This window comes from Pomacea canaliculata, linkage group LG2 (genome assembly GCF_003073045.1).
Source record: "Pomacea canaliculata isolate SZHN2017 linkage group LG2, ASM307304v1, whole genome shotgun sequence".
In the NCBI taxonomy this organism is placed as follows: domain Eukaryota; kingdom Metazoa; phylum Mollusca; class Gastropoda; order Architaenioglossa; family Ampullariidae; genus Pomacea; species Pomacea canaliculata.
Window position 1 is genome coordinate 2,637,903 of NC_037591.1, and position 17,370 is coordinate 2,655,272.

Genomic DNA, 17,370 nt, shown 5'->3' on the forward strand with positions numbered 1-17,370 from the left:
TTATTTAAGAACAATTTTATTGCGTATACAAAATTTTTTTTAACGAAGGATTTTCATCGTCGTGACTACAAACTGCCGTATTAAAAGTAAGAAATATCAAACAGTTTTTAATCAAAAAGATTAAAATTCACTTCCATATGACATTATGATGTTCATCAATTTAAAACAACCCGCATTTATAAACCCATGAAAAAATATAAAAGGAGAGCTGTTTATAATTTATAAAATTTGAAGAAATGAACTAAAATCTATTGAAGCAAAGTTAACGAATGGCTGAGGTTGAGATCAACAATGGAATTTTTTTGTCACATCAAATGACATGAACAAAGACAATGAAAGACTAGGCGAGTTACAATCCACATTGAAGTATACAAAAGAGTAAAGCAAATAAATAATTACAAATTACAATATCATGAAAGCTGTGCTACGAAAATACATAAACATCTTATCAATGTCAGTATTTTGTAGTGTTGCAATCTCGGCATTTGGGGACAGACTTAAAAGGTCATGAGTAGTGTCTGATCACACGTGCAAACACACGAACACGCATCCCCTCACACAGACTATCCCATCACAAGCGCTCAAATGCACACACAGACATACACGCAAACATGCATAATACATTTATAAATTGCTTAAGTACATCAGTAAAGACTTAGTTTTGGCTGTAAAGTGTGTGTATATGTTTTTTTTTTTTTTTTTTTTTTTTTTGGTGTGTGCGAGTGTGACTGAGTGTATGTGAAAATTATGATGTCATTAAAGGCGATTTTATGCAGAGCTCTGAAAAGATTACATAATCCAGTATGTAGGTTGACCTTTGGTCACAAGTTTCGTGAACTCATCACATATCCTCTCGACAGGATATCTTGCTCACTGTAACCACGACCATGTTCAAAGTGTCCTGTTGAAATTGTTACTTTGCTCAAACAAGTGTCTTTGTGCTACAAAACAGATAAAAATCCAGTGTTAATCGCTCGTGGACCCAAGAAAGATTTCGAGTCTCTGTCCCCACCAATAAAAAATCAAAAGCAAGCCCGACAGAGGATGTTTGTGTTCCTATCTACATCAGCATCTGACAAGCAGTGCACAAGGGATGCCATTATCCAGCTTGCTAAGGGAGACGACTGAACTGAAGTCCCGCCTTTTCTTCTGCGATCAAATAAGCGGTGTGCTTTCGTTAGCCTGCTCGTCCGCTCTTTCGTCTACGACTCCCAGTGCAGGTGAGGGCTGACGACTCTTTCTCTTCCTTCCACGGAGACGTGCGTCAGATTTCCGTCGACCTATGGCTGTCTGCTGCAAGGCTAAGATGTCTGCCGAGTCCTCCAGCACCTTCTGTCCAGACCCTCCCTTGAAGGACCAGGTAGTCTTCATCGGCCTGCCACACCTGTAGGGGGCGCGCGCCAGGTAGTGGGAGACGGTGGTCAGACGGTGCACTAACATGGTCAGGAACTGAATGATGAAGAGAAGGCCGAACACGAACAGGAAGCTGACACCTGCAGTACACAAAGTCCCTTGTCTTTCAAACGAAACGTGCTGTTATCTTTTATTCTTAAAATGGTTCCCTAGATAATCGATGGTTAAATCACATGAAAACAATTTAACATTCTTCAATTGTTCAATATTCTCAAAATATTACCAGGATGTCTACCATATCTAAATCTAATACACTATGTCCACATTTCTTTTAATGTTTCCATTATCCCCCCTTGCCTCATACTCAGCTAACTAATGATTTACCGGCTGTAGTTTTAGTTATTATATAATCTGTGTATCATTTGTTAAAGATCTATATACATTAGCAGCAGTTAGAAGTTTTAGTAAAGACACATGCAGTAAAGACATGTATTACAGACACATTAGTAGATAACAAAGGAGGAGAGGAGGGCGCGTGGGGAGGTGGGAGAACTGACCGAGGGGGTTCGCCCCGAGGACAGTGAGTTCACTCTTGGAGGCCACGGTGGATATCAGGATCAGCCAGATGGTGTTGCTGACGCCCAGGATCACCAGCCAGTTGTTGCGTAGCTCAGCCAGCTTCTCTGTGGAGGAAGCGCCCTCTACTGGTTAGCACTGACATCAGTCATTACAGTTTGCAGCACAGAGCGGGTTAATCTTTTTCTTCTTATTAATAATAATTTGGAGGGACTTCGAGACGGCCAGGATTAACATTTTAACAATTATCATTCTTTCCTTAAAAAAAGACAGACTTTGCAAGCAAGCAAGCGTGCGCACACACACACACACACTCACACACACACGCGCGCACAGACATACTGACGAAAGCATCAATATTTTATACTCACGTTTAACTTCGCCTTCTAACCCAAAAGCTTTGAGGTCAGGTTCTAGGCAAACCTTACGAAGTTTCTCCCAGAAGGAATGCTCCTCGACATTTGTCTCTTCGAGGTAGTGGATGGATACATCATCTAACACTTGACGCATACGCATAGCCTTTTGCTGTCCTGCGCACAGGTATGGTACAGGTATGTCATAGGTATGTCACAGGTATGTCACAGGTATGTCATAGGTATGTCACAGGTATGTCATAGGTATGTCACAGGTATGGTACAGGTATGTCACAGGTATGTCACAGGTATGTCATAGGTATGTCACAGGTATGGTACAGGTATGTCACAGGTATGTCATAGGTATGTCACAGGTATGTCACAGGTATGTCATAGGTATGTCACAGGTATGGTACAGGTATGTCACAGGTATGTCATAGGTATGTCACAGGTATGTCACAGGTATTCACCAGATACCAGGGATGTCAGCAGAAGCATTAATATAAATTGGAAGCATGGCTCAAATGACAAAATATGAAATATTTCACAGGCCCAAGCATTGTTATGAACGTCAAATATACAGTTACTTCGTTCACTTCCACAGACTACCCTCGTTCTTCCTGCACTCACACGCACTCACGCACACAGGAACAGAGCCACTGTTTACAGATACAGTGAACCCAAGATAAGGTAGACTAGTCAGTGGGAGGAGCTTCAACTGTCAGATTTTTCAAACTAACGAGGACAAACTACAGTCAGTAAGCCTCTGGGACGGTCAGCTAAAAATAAACAAGATCTTACTCTCCGTAGGATCCCTCAGCTTGGTAATGGCGTACATGAGTCGCTTGATGTGACCTGCGCACAGAAGTAGAGTTATGGCGTGAGTTGATATACTCTAGCGTGACGACATTAGGGAGTGACGTCACTTAATATTACAGACTGACGATATTAGGGTGTGAGGTCACTTAATACTGACGATATTAGGGTATGACGTCATTTAATACTCCATCGTGACCTGCTATTGAGGTGTGACGTGACCTTATACTCCTTATACGTGACCTTATACACTTGAATGTGTATACTGTAAGGCGTGACTTGCTTCTAACCGAATAAATGTGACTATCCCACCTTCCTTTTCTCTCTTTGGCGCTCCGTCCCACCCTTACAAAGCTTGGATACCCTGATGTGACTGTTTGTACATGGACGCTGCTGCTGTTACACATTTTGATTGTCCTGTCCACGCGTATCCTGCATGTGTGTTCGTGCGCGCATATGTATGTATCCAAGCTACATGTTTTCCCGCAGGAAGTATTTCAGTTTCAAACTCCCGCTACACCAGCTTACAGGGCTACGAAAAACTTCGTGACACCTTTCCCTCACAACGACCTCTAACCTCTAACCTCTAGCGAGGGACTCTGTGTCTACCACTCACCGTCTTTAGCGATGCCCAGCTCGCGCTCAATGTCCTTGCGACTGAGGGACTTGAGGATCTCCATTTCTTTGGGCACACGGATCTGGTTCCGGCGGAAGTTCTCGCCGTACATGCTCAGACCGATTTCTGCCAGCCATTCGTTGACGCTGACCTGCACGGAGTAACACAACAGTCTTGTGCTCTTGTCGGCTTTGATCACAATGACACGAAGATGGACTCGGTCTTGGCGAGGTGGATGGCAAAGATTTGAACATCTTTATGTTTACAGTTTTAATCTGAAGCATCACCGTGTGTATGTGTGTGTATATATATGATCTACACACTCCTTCACTTTGTACTCATGTGTGTACTACTTACCGGCACTTTGTACTCGATTTCAAAGGCAGGTATTTGACCGATCTTGGCCTGCAGGTAGTGTAGGTGACCTCGTGACGTCACGCCAATACGCTTGAGCTCTGTCTCGGTCATGCCGGCGATGAAGAGCGTGCTGTCAAAACCGTTCCGCTTGAATAGCTCCACATACGGCCCCTACGTCACCACACACACACACTCACGTTAATACGTTACGTCACACATCTACATTGAATACTGTCAATTCAAACCTTGCTCACACGTGACAATATTTTATTCTCTTAATATTTTCTTTGGAAACAAACTAAAGATACTAGGTGGAGACTGCGTAATAGCGGGCACACTCACTTGGGCGGGTTTGAGCAGGAGTGACGGAAAAAAAGAGGAGGAGGAGGAGGAGGAGGAGGAGGAGGAGGAGGAGGAGGAGGAGAGGAGGAGGAGGAGGAGGAGGAGGAGGAGGAGGAGGAGGAGATTGGTGCTTTCGGCCATCAGTAACCCAAGAAGCCAAAATGTCAAACAAACCCCACATACGAAGCGAAAGACTAGTGAGTCCCAAACCTAGGACAGTGGTGGTGACTAGGTTGTGTGAATGGAGAGAATATAAATAGATTGTGTGCAGGAGACTACAGACATGCACCTGCAACTCTGGAGGTAACCATTCCTCCACCGGTATGGGAACGTACTCCGGCGAGACTTCTGAGTCTGTGTCGTCTGCTGACTGCTCATCTGCACACAAACAGTCTCTTCGAACTAACGTACAACAACTTTCATGAATATTTGCCAGTTTTTTCTTCGTTTAGAGTGTTTTCAGGTTGTCAAACTATCTGAGGCGAACTCTACCCTCCACCTCTTTAAATACAGAAGTCTCTAACACACACAGACAGTTATTTCTATTTATTTGCACTATACACTATTTGCACGATCGACTGTTTGCACTATCATTCTGTTTACTGGTTATTTGCACTTCTCACCGTAGGAAGGGAAGATGTCTGCCTGATGATCTCTGGTGGGAGTAGGGGAGGGTGGATCCTCTTGGATGGAGGAGAGCCTGGCGGGGGTGGCATAGGTCTGCACCTCGATGTCGTGTGGCAACTTTGGACGCATTTTTGTTGCAGCAGCTGCAGGAGACACAAGCACAACACACGGACAAATAAAAACACACGCGCAGACAATACAACTGAAACAAGGACATCATGCAGGAGAAAGAGCAAGGACTAGAGGACTAGAAATGGACGATCACGGGACCAGCCCTCTGGTCTTTAGCCCCAAGAGTGTAACAGTAAACACGAGACTTGAGGACTGACAAAACACACCCACCCCGGGTAGCAATACTCACAAAAATATTTCCTCAAGCAGCTTTCGAACTCGTTTTTTCCATGAGACGTTTTTAACCGTTGACACGACCTCACTTTGCTCCCGCGTACCTAAACAAATTTGTAGATATTTGTAAACACTTACCTGAGCTGAATATAGATAAAACATGTTTTTGTATTTTTTGTATCAACATGATGACATTTTTATTTTTATTTTGGTAAGTACTTTCCCACGATTGACCACAACTCACCCCAGCTGGAGTCGGTGATGTTGCAGATGCTGTAGATGGTGAGGACAAGATAACCGGAGGGTAGACACAGGAGATACCACACGCCGTGAACCAGACAGTAGGCCTCACGAGGGTGGAGAAATGAGGCGAGCAGGAAGATGGCCACCAGTCCACCGAAGTACAAGGTGGCGACAGAGACAGGAATATCAATGCTGATATCTGTGTGATAAAGTAGAGTGTAGACTATACATTGTGTCTTATGTAGTTTATTTATTTACATGAATAAAACGGCCCTACCGTCATTTCACGTAATCTGAAACAACCCTATCTTCGCTCTATGAGCGACTGAAATAACTCTATCTTCGCTCTACGAGCGACTGAAATAACCCTATCTTCGCATTACGCGCGTCCCTACAGTCGCTTATCGCAACTCGAAAACGTATGTCGTCATCTTGACGTACGCTCGCTGGGAGGTCCGATGGTTGTGGTCGTGGACCCGTTGGATTGGGCAGACGACTGTGTTGTGCCGGTTTCGATGTCGGTGACGATCTGCACCGCCGTCCCCACCACCACCGCCGTCATGACGATGGCGTACAGAAAGGTGTACACCTTGGCCACCTGCAAGTTACAGGTGTGATATCTTTAATCGAGAGCAGCTCTTGGGCTTTACTTGAGAGAGAGAGAGAGAGAGAGAGTGTGTGCATGTGTCTGCGAGCGTTTCAGTGAGTTTGTTGGCACGTGGCAGTGTATGCTAGTGTAGATGTTGTGTTAGTACATCTGTCAGCACACCTACCCTCAGCTGTGTTTGCTGACTGACGTACAGACAGAAGACGGCGAAGCCACGCACACCAAGAACTGCAGGATGACAGAGGTGATGGCATCGACAGCCCAGGCGTACCACAGACCACCTGGAGACCAGACTAGATTTTATATACTGTTGTAGACAGACAGACAGACAGACAGACAGACAGACAGACAGACAGACAGACAGACAGACAGACAGACAGACAGACAGACAGACAGACAGACAGACAAAATTATTCCTTTTAGTACTTTTTTGTTTGCTTTCATTTTGCTTGTATTCACACTTTTTAAAGTATTTGTTGGCTCTTATCGCTGACGTGCGTACCCAATTCTAATCGTGTGTTGAGGAGGCTTGATGCAAATAATTTCTATCTGTATATACAAACACATTAAACCTTCTGCTGGCCACGTTTCCTTGACTGGGGACAACTCAGAACAAGTGGGACAAGATGTAATATCAAAGATGAAGATTCAGGAGAGGAAGACCTCACCAGACACGACGAGGATGATGGTGGAGGGACCGATGAGGGTGGAGAAGAGCAGGAGCCCTTGGTACATCAGGAAGATGACCGGAACTCCGTAGTTGAGCATGCGCACGTAGCGCCACTCCTTGACGATGAGCATGAGGTTGGCCAGGGTGGAGGCCACCCAGCGGCGGCGCTGCTTGTAGAACTCTTCAAACTGACTCGGGCAGTTGGTGCTGTTCTCAGCGGCGGCACAGTACTCAATCCGCCAGCCGCTCTGGACCTAACATCAGAAGGCAATTTTTAAAAATATTTCCGAAGCAAACATGTTCATTTTGTCAAAAAAGTCCTTGGGTAAAGAGTTCGGCGAGCTCATCTTTCGTCAAGATGAAGAGAGCGTTTTCAATTGTCTCGACATTTTCTCTGAGAGATGCAATCAAAATTTTGCTCAATGACAAGGAAGGATGTTGGTCTCCATGGCAAAGAATTTCGTTTCCCGAAAAACAAGAGCTTGACTACTATTGTTTACACAAGCTGAAAATTTGAGATTTTCTGCCACATGCTTCGTCTTCACCTTTGATGTCGTAAATTATTCTTTGCAATAAGCCTGTCGATGTTTGCATGATTTTCGTGCTTATAAATTGAAAGACATCTCATGAACTCGAGATATCCCGGACCTGATATCTCCATTAGGTACAAGAATTTTTTTTTTGTCTTAGTCGTATGTCTAATTACAGTCTAGAGGTCGAGATAATGTAATCTATCAGTCCAACCATGAAGTAATTTATCCTGATATCAATACAGACATACATTAATTAAGACACACATTCAATATTCATATATCCATCTGTGCATGAATGTCATACTGTACTTTTGACTAGAGACAAGGAAGAAGAGCACTCCGTTACACAGTCGGGTAGCATTACAGTCAGGTATCAGCATTACACACAGCATTACACACAGCAGAGTGATTACCATCAGGGTGCACAGCCAACGGTCCTCGCCCATGTCTTTGGTCAGGAAGTCGAAGGGCGTCTCCACGCGACGAGAATATTTGGGCAAAACATCGGCCAGAGCTCGGCATCGAAACACGCTGAAACATCCGGGTGCACACAACACTGACCCCAGCACGTGCTCCGCCGCCTGCATGCATGAGTAAACACAGAGAATGTACTAGCGATTTATTTATTTGTTTGTTTATTTATTTGTGTGCTGGGACATCAGCTTCCTCTCTATTTTTTCTTTTTTGACCTTCTGTTACAGCAAGCTCACAGTATTTGAAGACTGACAGTTAAAGGCCGATAATCATTTGGCCAACAAAATGGAAACCGGAAATAGGTGAGACTTTGACTCGTACCTTTTGAAACCAGTGGCCAATGGCGTATTCGAACACCTGGTACCACACCAAAGGCCCGTCACCCATGGGATGTGTGCGCGCGCATACGGCACCGATGGACTGGTCACGTGTCATCAGGTCCAGCAAAGCTTCAACTGAGTCCGGCGTGAAGACCACGTCAGCATCAGTGGTCAGGATGAAGCTCTCCTCGTCCTCTGTGTGGACAAGGCATACAAACAGGTGTCGTCAACCATCTAATTATTTTCCGCCCTCTGTCTGTCTGTCTGTCTGTCTGTCTGTCTGTCTGTCTGTCTGTCTGTTGCGATTAAGATTTCAGCTACTTCAGTAACATTTTTATCCATTTTTGGGGATATTTTTATCACCTCTTTGCTAATGATTGTTCTCTTTGGGACTAAAGCTACCCACACCTGAAACTGGACGTGCATGCCATGTAGACAGTTCACAATTAGCTTTGACTAGCTAACACTTGAATGCTTTAGCTCTCCATGCTACTTGCTCACCCCTGTCTTCACACTGAACGACAGTGTGACTCAACGGTTCGCGCGCTCTCTTGACGACAGTGTGATGTCAACATTTATCTCTGTTATCTTCTAACCCTCACTTTACTCTCGGCACACGTATGTACCATGCGCCAGCTACCTAACATCGTCGTTGCTCAGTTATCTGCAATCTTTTTCCGTCCAAGGCCTTTGGAATAATAAGACTAAAGATTACAGTTTACTGGAATTCCGATGCACGGGAGGACAGTGGTGGAGACAAGATGAGGCTGTGATTTAGTTATCTAAAATCCTCATCTTTATGAATTTTTCAAATTATTTATCATAAAACGAAAGATAAGAAAGGATATGGTGGGGGGGGGGGAATTTCTTAAAGAAAAGAGCATTTACAATAGCTAACATGTTTAAACATTTTGCTGGGTGTAGACTTGGAATGTTTTGCTCTAATATTACGTCTATCACCGAGCAGGTACAAATACCTGTGCTTTAAATTTTAAACGAACTTTTCTTGAGTCTTTGAAAAAATTAAGATGTGTGTGAGAGAGAGAGAGAGGGCGGGGAGAAAGAGTGGGCAGTTGGATGTGTTGCTGGGCGTGAGGTCAGAGAGGTCAGATCGCTTAAATAGTTGTTTGTCTCCATGGAGCCCGTTATCTCGACACCTGTGTAGGTTGTAGTCACCTTGTTCCAGAAAGTCCAGTACGTACGACATGTACATGACTTGACTCCATCGCTTCTTGTTCTTCACCTGCAACACAGTCACGTTGAAATCACGTGCCACGAAAAATAGCATGATGGCTTACATCATGTAGATGATACAAGTGAAGCTGCGTGTGTGTGCGCTCGCACGAGTCGTCTGTCTGTCTGTCTGTCTGTCTAGTTGTCTGTTTTGTGTAGGAAAGAGATTGCCCGTCAGTATATAACTGTAAGTGCATGTACAGTTGAACTAATAACGATTTTGGTGATGACAAAGACGACGACGACGATGATGATGATGAATGACTCACCAGATAGTTGTCCTTAAGATGAATGCTGAAGGGCATGCTTTTCTTGCCAGGTTCCACAGGTAAGGACCAGTTGAGGCGGAGGCCGTAAGGGAGTCACGATCTTTGTGCAGTGAGACGGCTTGATACCTGTGTCACAGACATGACACCTGTCTCAGGTATGACACTGTATTATAGGCATGACACTTGTCTGATGTACAGAGCAGTCGTCTCACTGGTCTCACAGACACACTAAATATCTAGTGGACATGATACCAGAATCTTCTGTTGAACTTCCTGTTACATTAGTCACGTGCTAAAGTGCACTTCCGCCATCAGTGCGCATGTCCTTACCCAGCGTGCTCTCGAGCAGCGAGACGAGAACGAGGGCGAACTCGGACAGCTCGCGCTGCTTGACGCCGCCATCAAAGACGATGTGGGACTCGAAGCATCGCTCGCCCTCCGCCTGCGCCTTGTTGATGAGGTTGATGGACTCCAGCAGCTGCCGCATCTCCTCCTCCTCCTGAAGATCAAGTAAAGAGACAATTTTATTTTTAGTAGAAAAATTTCGCTCAGGTTAGTGAGTAAAGTATACTTTATAACTTGATGACTATTGGTCGTTGAATGCTTTTTTTATTGAGTATTTTATTATCTAGTTTATTCATATACTTTAAAAATGATTTAATGTAGATGTTTACATGTTTACTTTAGTCATATGTTTAGCATTTTATTTACTGATAAATTTTATTTTATTGTTATTATTCGAAATATATATTCAATTATATATATGTATCTGCAATATTTATTTGGCATATGTTTTTATATGTTTATAAGGTGGACAGTAGGAGACTTTCTCGATGTTTTCTAATCATGGAGGGCATGTACCTCTCTGTACATGGTTGTACAGATATAAATCTTTGTCCTTTCTTTAGATGTTTTCCTGGTCTCCCCTGACAAGCTGGTCATTATGGGCCTCGCGTTCAGCAGATGGTGGTGTCGTGTGCTGCGCCACTGTAGCCGGGCATCAGAAATACCTGCAACACGGCCACCAGACATCCATGGAGTACAGGCACCAGAAACACCTTAATATTGGTATAATACATTCACCAAAATTATCTAAAATATCTAATAATTTTCTATTAAATAGGTCAAAAGAAATCCGAAGGAAGCATGAAATTATTAAAATTATGAATTATGAGCTTAGTCCTCTCCAACAAACATGGATTTATATTTTAGGTTTATAAGAATTGCACAGTTTACTTTATTTTCTTGCAGCAGAAGCACTGGGTCGGTGTGGAAGAACCTCCACGTGAAGCCCACGTGAGCCAGAGCGAAGAAGATGGCCGCGAAGACGAAGGCAGTAATAACATCTTTGTTGGAGTCGCAGACATCGCCGACGACTGAGTCGCACAGTGGCTGGACGAGGAGCAGGAGGAGGGCAACGCCGATGTTGAGGACCAGGGGCGGGACGAGCGCCCCCCGCATGATGTGAATGTGACACGCGAAGAAGGACAGCGCGTACACCGCACACCCCGTTGTCAAGGTAACGCTCATGGCAACCAAGGCGGCCTGTCCGTCCACAACATTCCCAGATTCCACGCATCCCGGAAGCCCTCCCGATTCACCGACGAAAACACCTGCGAGACGCTGATCCCAGAGTCGAAGGAGTAGATGAAGAAGCTGACGATGAAGATGAAGACAAGCTTGCAGGCGTGAAGTACAAAGGCGGCCTTCCACACCGCCGGCAGGAAGATGACCTGTTGGTCCACCACATCCAGGGGGACATCACCACCAGCAACTGGCCTTTCGGTGTCTTCGTGGTCGCTGGCTGTCAACGGCGAGGTTTGCATGGCGCTGTCACTGTCTTGGGCCTGCGTGAACACGACTCATTCAGTCTGTGCTTTCTCTTTATTTCATGTCCGTGGTTTATTGGTATCATGAACACATGTGACACGTGTGTGTGTGTGTGATTGAATGACTTAAGTCTGACCATTAGGATGAACGGCACCATCTGCCAACCTCACCCATAGCTCGAGTTGAAAGTTCCTCACAAATGCAGAGGAACAACTGTAGCAAATTTCATGAACAACAAAAGCTGCAAGTTCGTCTCTGGTTGTGATGTTTCAGGAAATATTTTTATTGGATTTGAAATTTTAGTGTTAATGCGCATTAGAACTAAAATACTTTTCTAGCTTGGATCAGTTCCAGAAGCCCCGGGGTACATGTATCCTCGCAGCTTTGTTCATATTCAGACTATTGAGTTACCCGGATGTCGTAAGTCATGGACTACGGTGGGTAATTCCTAGGAATGGTTAGCAGAGGGAGGGGATGAGCATTGTCCAGGAAGGTGGATCAAGTGATTGGAGGATCCACTGGAAGTATAGTGTGTCCTTACAAAAGTGCAGCCTACTCAGGGAAAACCAACCTCACGAGGAGAGATCACGTGCTGGATTCCTGTGTGGGGGAAAAACCGTTGATGACGTCAACTAACACATAACCGAACGAGAAGAAGTGTAACAAGGGGAAAGACTGGAGGGTGTAGGCCAGGAGGACCATTGACAGACTTCACAGGAAAGGCACAGATAGTAAAGACATTCACGCGGAGGACTGTTGTGAATGGCAGACTGTGGGTGGAGGGTGTCCTCAGCCATAAACGAACCCCAGAGAGGTCGTAACATACTTTATCAACCTGTTGTCACAATTGTATTCACCTGACAGTTGCCGTTGCAGGTGTACAACATACTTTGTCAAAATAAAACATTAAGAAGCGCACGAGATCAACAGCATTGCAAGAGAGACACAGCAAAAGAAAGGAGGAAAGTGAGAGTTACAGTTACACCATGGGTTACACCACGTTACATTACGTGTGTCACGAGTTTGTTTTCAAAACCCCTCTAGTAGCCATGTTTGCTGTAGCTGTTACGTTTTTCAGGAGGCTATTGTATTCAATTACAATCGAGATATGTTTTATAATTTTAATATTTAATTTATATCAATATAATTTCAAAACCGGCTTTGTATGTATCGCTATTGTGAATTTGTTGTGTTCGCTTTAATCCATGCAGATCAGCATGATACATAAAATTACAGCTGTGCATACAAGTAGTGTTTTAACAGATATATATATGTGTGTATGTAATACACGAACTGTGTTATGATTACTATTACAGAAAGCTTTATGTCGACTTTATAAAATCTATTGTCTAATATACTTTCAACTCTCTAAAGAACAATGTTTGTGTAGGTCAAAGGCCATACTCACCCGAGGTGCAGGCTGGTCATCAGAAAGCGAAAGCCGTCGTAGGAAGCAGGGTAGCCACGCCACCGACAGCGCCACGACAGCAACTGCCACCCTCCACACGTCGGCGACAATGGTGGCCGTGGCCGTCATCAGGTAGACGGTGAGGCTAATGGCTGCCACACACGATACGACTCCAACAAAAGACAGGAAGACGGGAAGAGTGGACACCAGCTGTCTCCGGCGCAAGGTGACGGTCAAGCGGAGGTTGTCGACAGAGGGCAGCACCAAGGGGGTTGCCAGGAGCAACAGCGACACTGGCGCCTCGTAGTAACCCAGCACTGAGTAGCACATCAGGCACAGCCCCACAGCTTCCATCGCAGCGTTGATGACAGTCTGATGTCAGAATGGTGATAATGACGATGAGTACGAGTTATGAAGACAGACTTTAGTTGAAATTTACTTCTTGTTAATATTTTATTACACTTTCAACCATACGTGCATAATAAGCATAAAAAGTAGTTTCTATTTTTGTATCCGATACGATGTGTTAACAAGGGAGTAAACAGTTTTTAATGTTTTCTAAAAAGAACTTTGCTGTCTGAGGTTCAGAGATCACGAGGACAGACTAAGAAATGCAATGAAGACAATGTCAGTGACAATGGCAGTCACCGATCATTGCGAGAATCGCACGGAATATAAACTTGTCATTGATAATAGCCACATAAATATTATCGATTACTTACCCACTCCAAAAACAAACAAACAAAACAAAACAACCTAACCCTGTCAGACAAACAAACAAAACAAAACAACCTAACCCTGACAAACAAACAAAACAAAACAACCTAACCCTGACAGACAAACAAACAACCTAACCCTGACAAACAAACAAAACAAAACAACCTAACCCTGACAGACAAACAAACAACCTAACCCTGACAAACAAACAAAACAAAACAACCTAACCCTGACAGACAAACAAACAACCTAACCCTGACAAACAAACAAAACAAAACAACCTAACCCTGACCCAGTACAACAATAGGGGTTCAAGCTGGTTTCTAGTCTCCAACTGTCTTAACATGTGCTAGAGTAGGGGCCATGAAGATACAAACCAGAATAATAGACTTGGGTCGAGGCCACGGCACTGCTTTGTCCAAAACACCAAACCAAAAGGCGCGCAGCATATTAAAGGCTGCCGGAAGTGAGATCACGAAGTACATCATGATGAAGATGGCGCTGTAGCGTGTCCAGCTGCTTGCCGCTCTGTCGCTGCGGTATTGGTCACGTGCCTGGTTCAACAAGCGGGCCAGTACCAGCAGGGCTGTCTTGGCGGCCACCAGGGCCACCAAGATGGCTGCGGCCATCAGCACGGTCACCACCCACTTCATGACCGGAAGTGCCACCAAGCCACCTCCTGCAACCCGTATCTCTGCTTGAGAACCACATCCACGCGCCAGTCACCCTCCACGGTGAGACGACTCGGTCGCCGCAGTCGCGAGACGTTGGTGGAGGTGGGAGCAGCGAAGCTGTTGCTGTTGCTGCTGTCGCTGTAGCTGTAGCTGTTGAAGGTCGACGTGCTGTTCGTTAGGTTGCCCACGGAGGTTGCTTTCTGCAGCGAGGAGGGCGAGTGGAAGGCGCTGCTCGCCGAGCTAAACCTGTTCCGGGTCACGTCGGGGTCAGCGGACGGGTCGGATATGGTCCGCATGTGGCTGTCACTCTGGAGTTGTCTGCCCATGGGCGGGGCACCTGTCGGAGTTCCGTTCATGACGGAGGTGCCATGTTCATCCTGGAAGTCGCCGTCTGGTCGGATGACAGAAAAGGAGGAATATTTGTTGGACTTACTGCGTGGAGGTGGGGAGTGGCGGGGTGATGACATCGAGTGGTCTACAAGTGACGCCCCCTGATCGGAGGGTCTGTTAGGAGAGTGGCGACCCTCCATAGCCCTTCACGCATGCGCATGAAAGTACAGGTCGAGGCCAGATCTGAGACAGAAGAAAAGAGTATAAAGTTAATGAGATGAAATAAGTTGCCAGAAGAGTCATGTTAACTGGTAATATAAACACCAGGTAAGATGGAAGGCACTGACATCATTATAACATTATATAACATTACATGGCAGCTACTAGGATTTTTATTGAAGGCATAGAGAGAACCGTAATTTTATTTGTTCTAAATAGTAGTTTGAACTGGACTTTATATTGACCGTGTCTTATACTCTCTGATATTGGTAATGTTGACTTTATAATAACATCCATCAAGTTACTATTCCTAATATCAAACTGTTTTCAAAACATTATTCATATTGAGTTGAGACTTGTTGACCCCGGACTGACACTGAGATTTATGATTGTTTTAGCAGTTCATAATTATTTTTAGACATTCTAACCTCTTCGAGTAATCATCTATGTTATTGTACATGAGTTCATAAGACTTGAAGTATCAGCATTTTATGGTAGGCATCATAAACTTTAGATTATGGCTTTATTAAGCTTTGTATCACCAAACACTTCTCGCCACATATCTGCTGCTTATTAGTTGTGATGACTTTGTGTTGCTATTATTTATTTATTTGTTTAATTGATTTGTTTATTATTTATTTATTTGTTTAATGTTTTTCTCATTGAAGAATCCGCTAATGTGGAAACCACATTGTTGTAACCACACAGGATAAGTTAGGATTTTAGCAGAGTCCCTTTGTTCTAAAATAATCGAAAAAATAATAAGAAAACATCTATATTTGTGTGTCTGACCACCCGTTTGACTGACTGGCTGACGTTTCTATAGAAACCTGTCATGTCAATGCACTTACTTTAGTCAGCTGTCAAAGATCAGATTGTTATTCAGAACTGTCCTGTTCACCCTCAGATGATCACAACACAACGAGTCATTGCTCATGAAGTCTTGTGACTCAGGTACATAAATACACACATACATACCACAAGTAAGGAAACAGTAAAGGTGAGAAACTGCACAGGTAGCCGGCATCTTCTAGTAAATATGTTTTTCTGGCGGTAGGATCCGAGTCACAACCACGGTCATCATGTAAGGTATAGATGAGCTAAACAGACATTTCGGCAATAGTTCTGTCATGATTTCTCTATCTACACGCCGCTCACCTTATGTAACAACAACTGTTTGCACGCGCACAACTTACAACAGTAAACGACACGGTCATCTTATCAGTCACGTGACGTAGAGATTGAGTCAGCCTGTGGGACAATCGACTATCAGTCACATAATATGTCCTCCTATCATCTACATTGTATTCAGCCTGTAGGTAGAGCGGACAAGTAAGTAATGACCGTACACCCGATGTAAGAAGTGACATCAGAAATTCTTTATCCTTTGTATGTTCCCCTCAGGTGACAGTTACTCAACAGCCTTCATTTCACAACAATGTTCTGCTACCCTCACCTGTGAAAAATAAACAGCTGCTTCGTTATCAGTTGTTTCAATCTTCATGGCGCGAGGGTGCTAGGAGGGTGTGTTCAGGATGTAAAGTATCCTCCATAGGGCTCAACACATCTTGTGATGCTGAGGTGTGGGTGACAGGAATGAACAGAAAGTAGATAGCTGAGCTAAACGGAAGGACAGAAATAATTTGAACAAACACCTACCTTTCTCACACCTCGAAACAGCTTTGAAAGGTGGATACACGTCTCTAGGTGCTGCGGTCCCACACCTGTAGTCTCTAGCTACCTGTCAGCCTCTCTGTTGTCTCAAAGCTGCGGAGGCAAAACACGCAAAACAAGGTGTCACATGACAGTCTGCCTCGTCCTTTACAACCGTAATATATGGCGGCCGGGTAGCAACACCCGCCACAAACACCCCGGGTACCTGCACACTTCAATAGACAGGTGCAGTCACGAGGCTTTTTTCCTGTGTACACAGGCTTGAATGCCTGTAGTCTTTCAGCCACCCCGTCTACTCATATCACCGGGTGGTTTCGGGGTGTCATGTGTCCTCTGACGTCATGCTGCTCGTGAGTTGAAAAAAAGTCGGAGCGACATCTGCTAAAGTTGCTTCCCTTCGTCGACGGACGCAACAGTGATTTTATTTTGTCTCGAGCGACGACATCACCATGGAGATCTGTCTAATGTTTACTTCAGTGGAGAAAGTTGTGTCCAGCGAGGACGACAGCAGCAAGGAGAGTAATGGCGGAGCACAAACAACTACAACAGTAACAGCCTGTGTCGGTGATTCGGTGCCGAGATACGAACCGTCTACACAGACCCTCATTGCTACCAACCGCCGTGACTGGATGATAAGATTTGTTGTCCTTGTGTGTGAACATGTGCAGCTGTAGTGGTATCAGTCTTTGTGAACAGCTGTGTCTTGGTCTTCACTTTGTACATGCGTATGTTTGAATAAGAATGTTTGTGTGTTCGTGTGTTTGTGTGTCCGTCTTTATATGTT

The 17,370-nt window shown here is 44.6% G+C and overlaps 1 protein-coding gene across 1 annotated transcript; it reads right to left on the bottom strand.

Annotated features, from left to right (window-relative positions):
• LOC112557502 lies at positions 1 to 16,969 on the bottom strand. Its single transcript, XM_025227408.1, is given in 25 exon segments — positions 1 to 1,493; positions 1,911 to 2,036; positions 2,301 to 2,459; positions 3,084 to 3,137; positions 3,715 to 3,865; positions 4,072 to 4,242; positions 4,703 to 4,791; positions 5,037 to 5,242; positions 5,402 to 5,489; positions 5,630 to 5,827; positions 6,070 to 6,226; positions 6,402 to 6,448; positions 6,451 to 6,516; positions 6,904 to 7,159; positions 7,852 to 8,019; positions 8,234 to 8,427; positions 9,409 to 9,475; positions 9,735 to 9,834; positions 9,836 to 9,860; positions 10,065 to 10,233; positions 10,596 to 10,792; positions 10,964 to 11,581; positions 12,973 to 13,344; positions 14,067 to 14,936; positions 16,572 to 16,969. Coding segments are annotated over 22 exon segments (3,258 nt in total). The 5' UTR covers positions 11,196 to 11,581; positions 12,973 to 13,344; positions 14,067 to 14,936; positions 16,572 to 16,969; the 3' UTR covers positions 1 to 1,155.
• Positions 16,970 to 17,370: the final 401 nt, after the last annotated feature.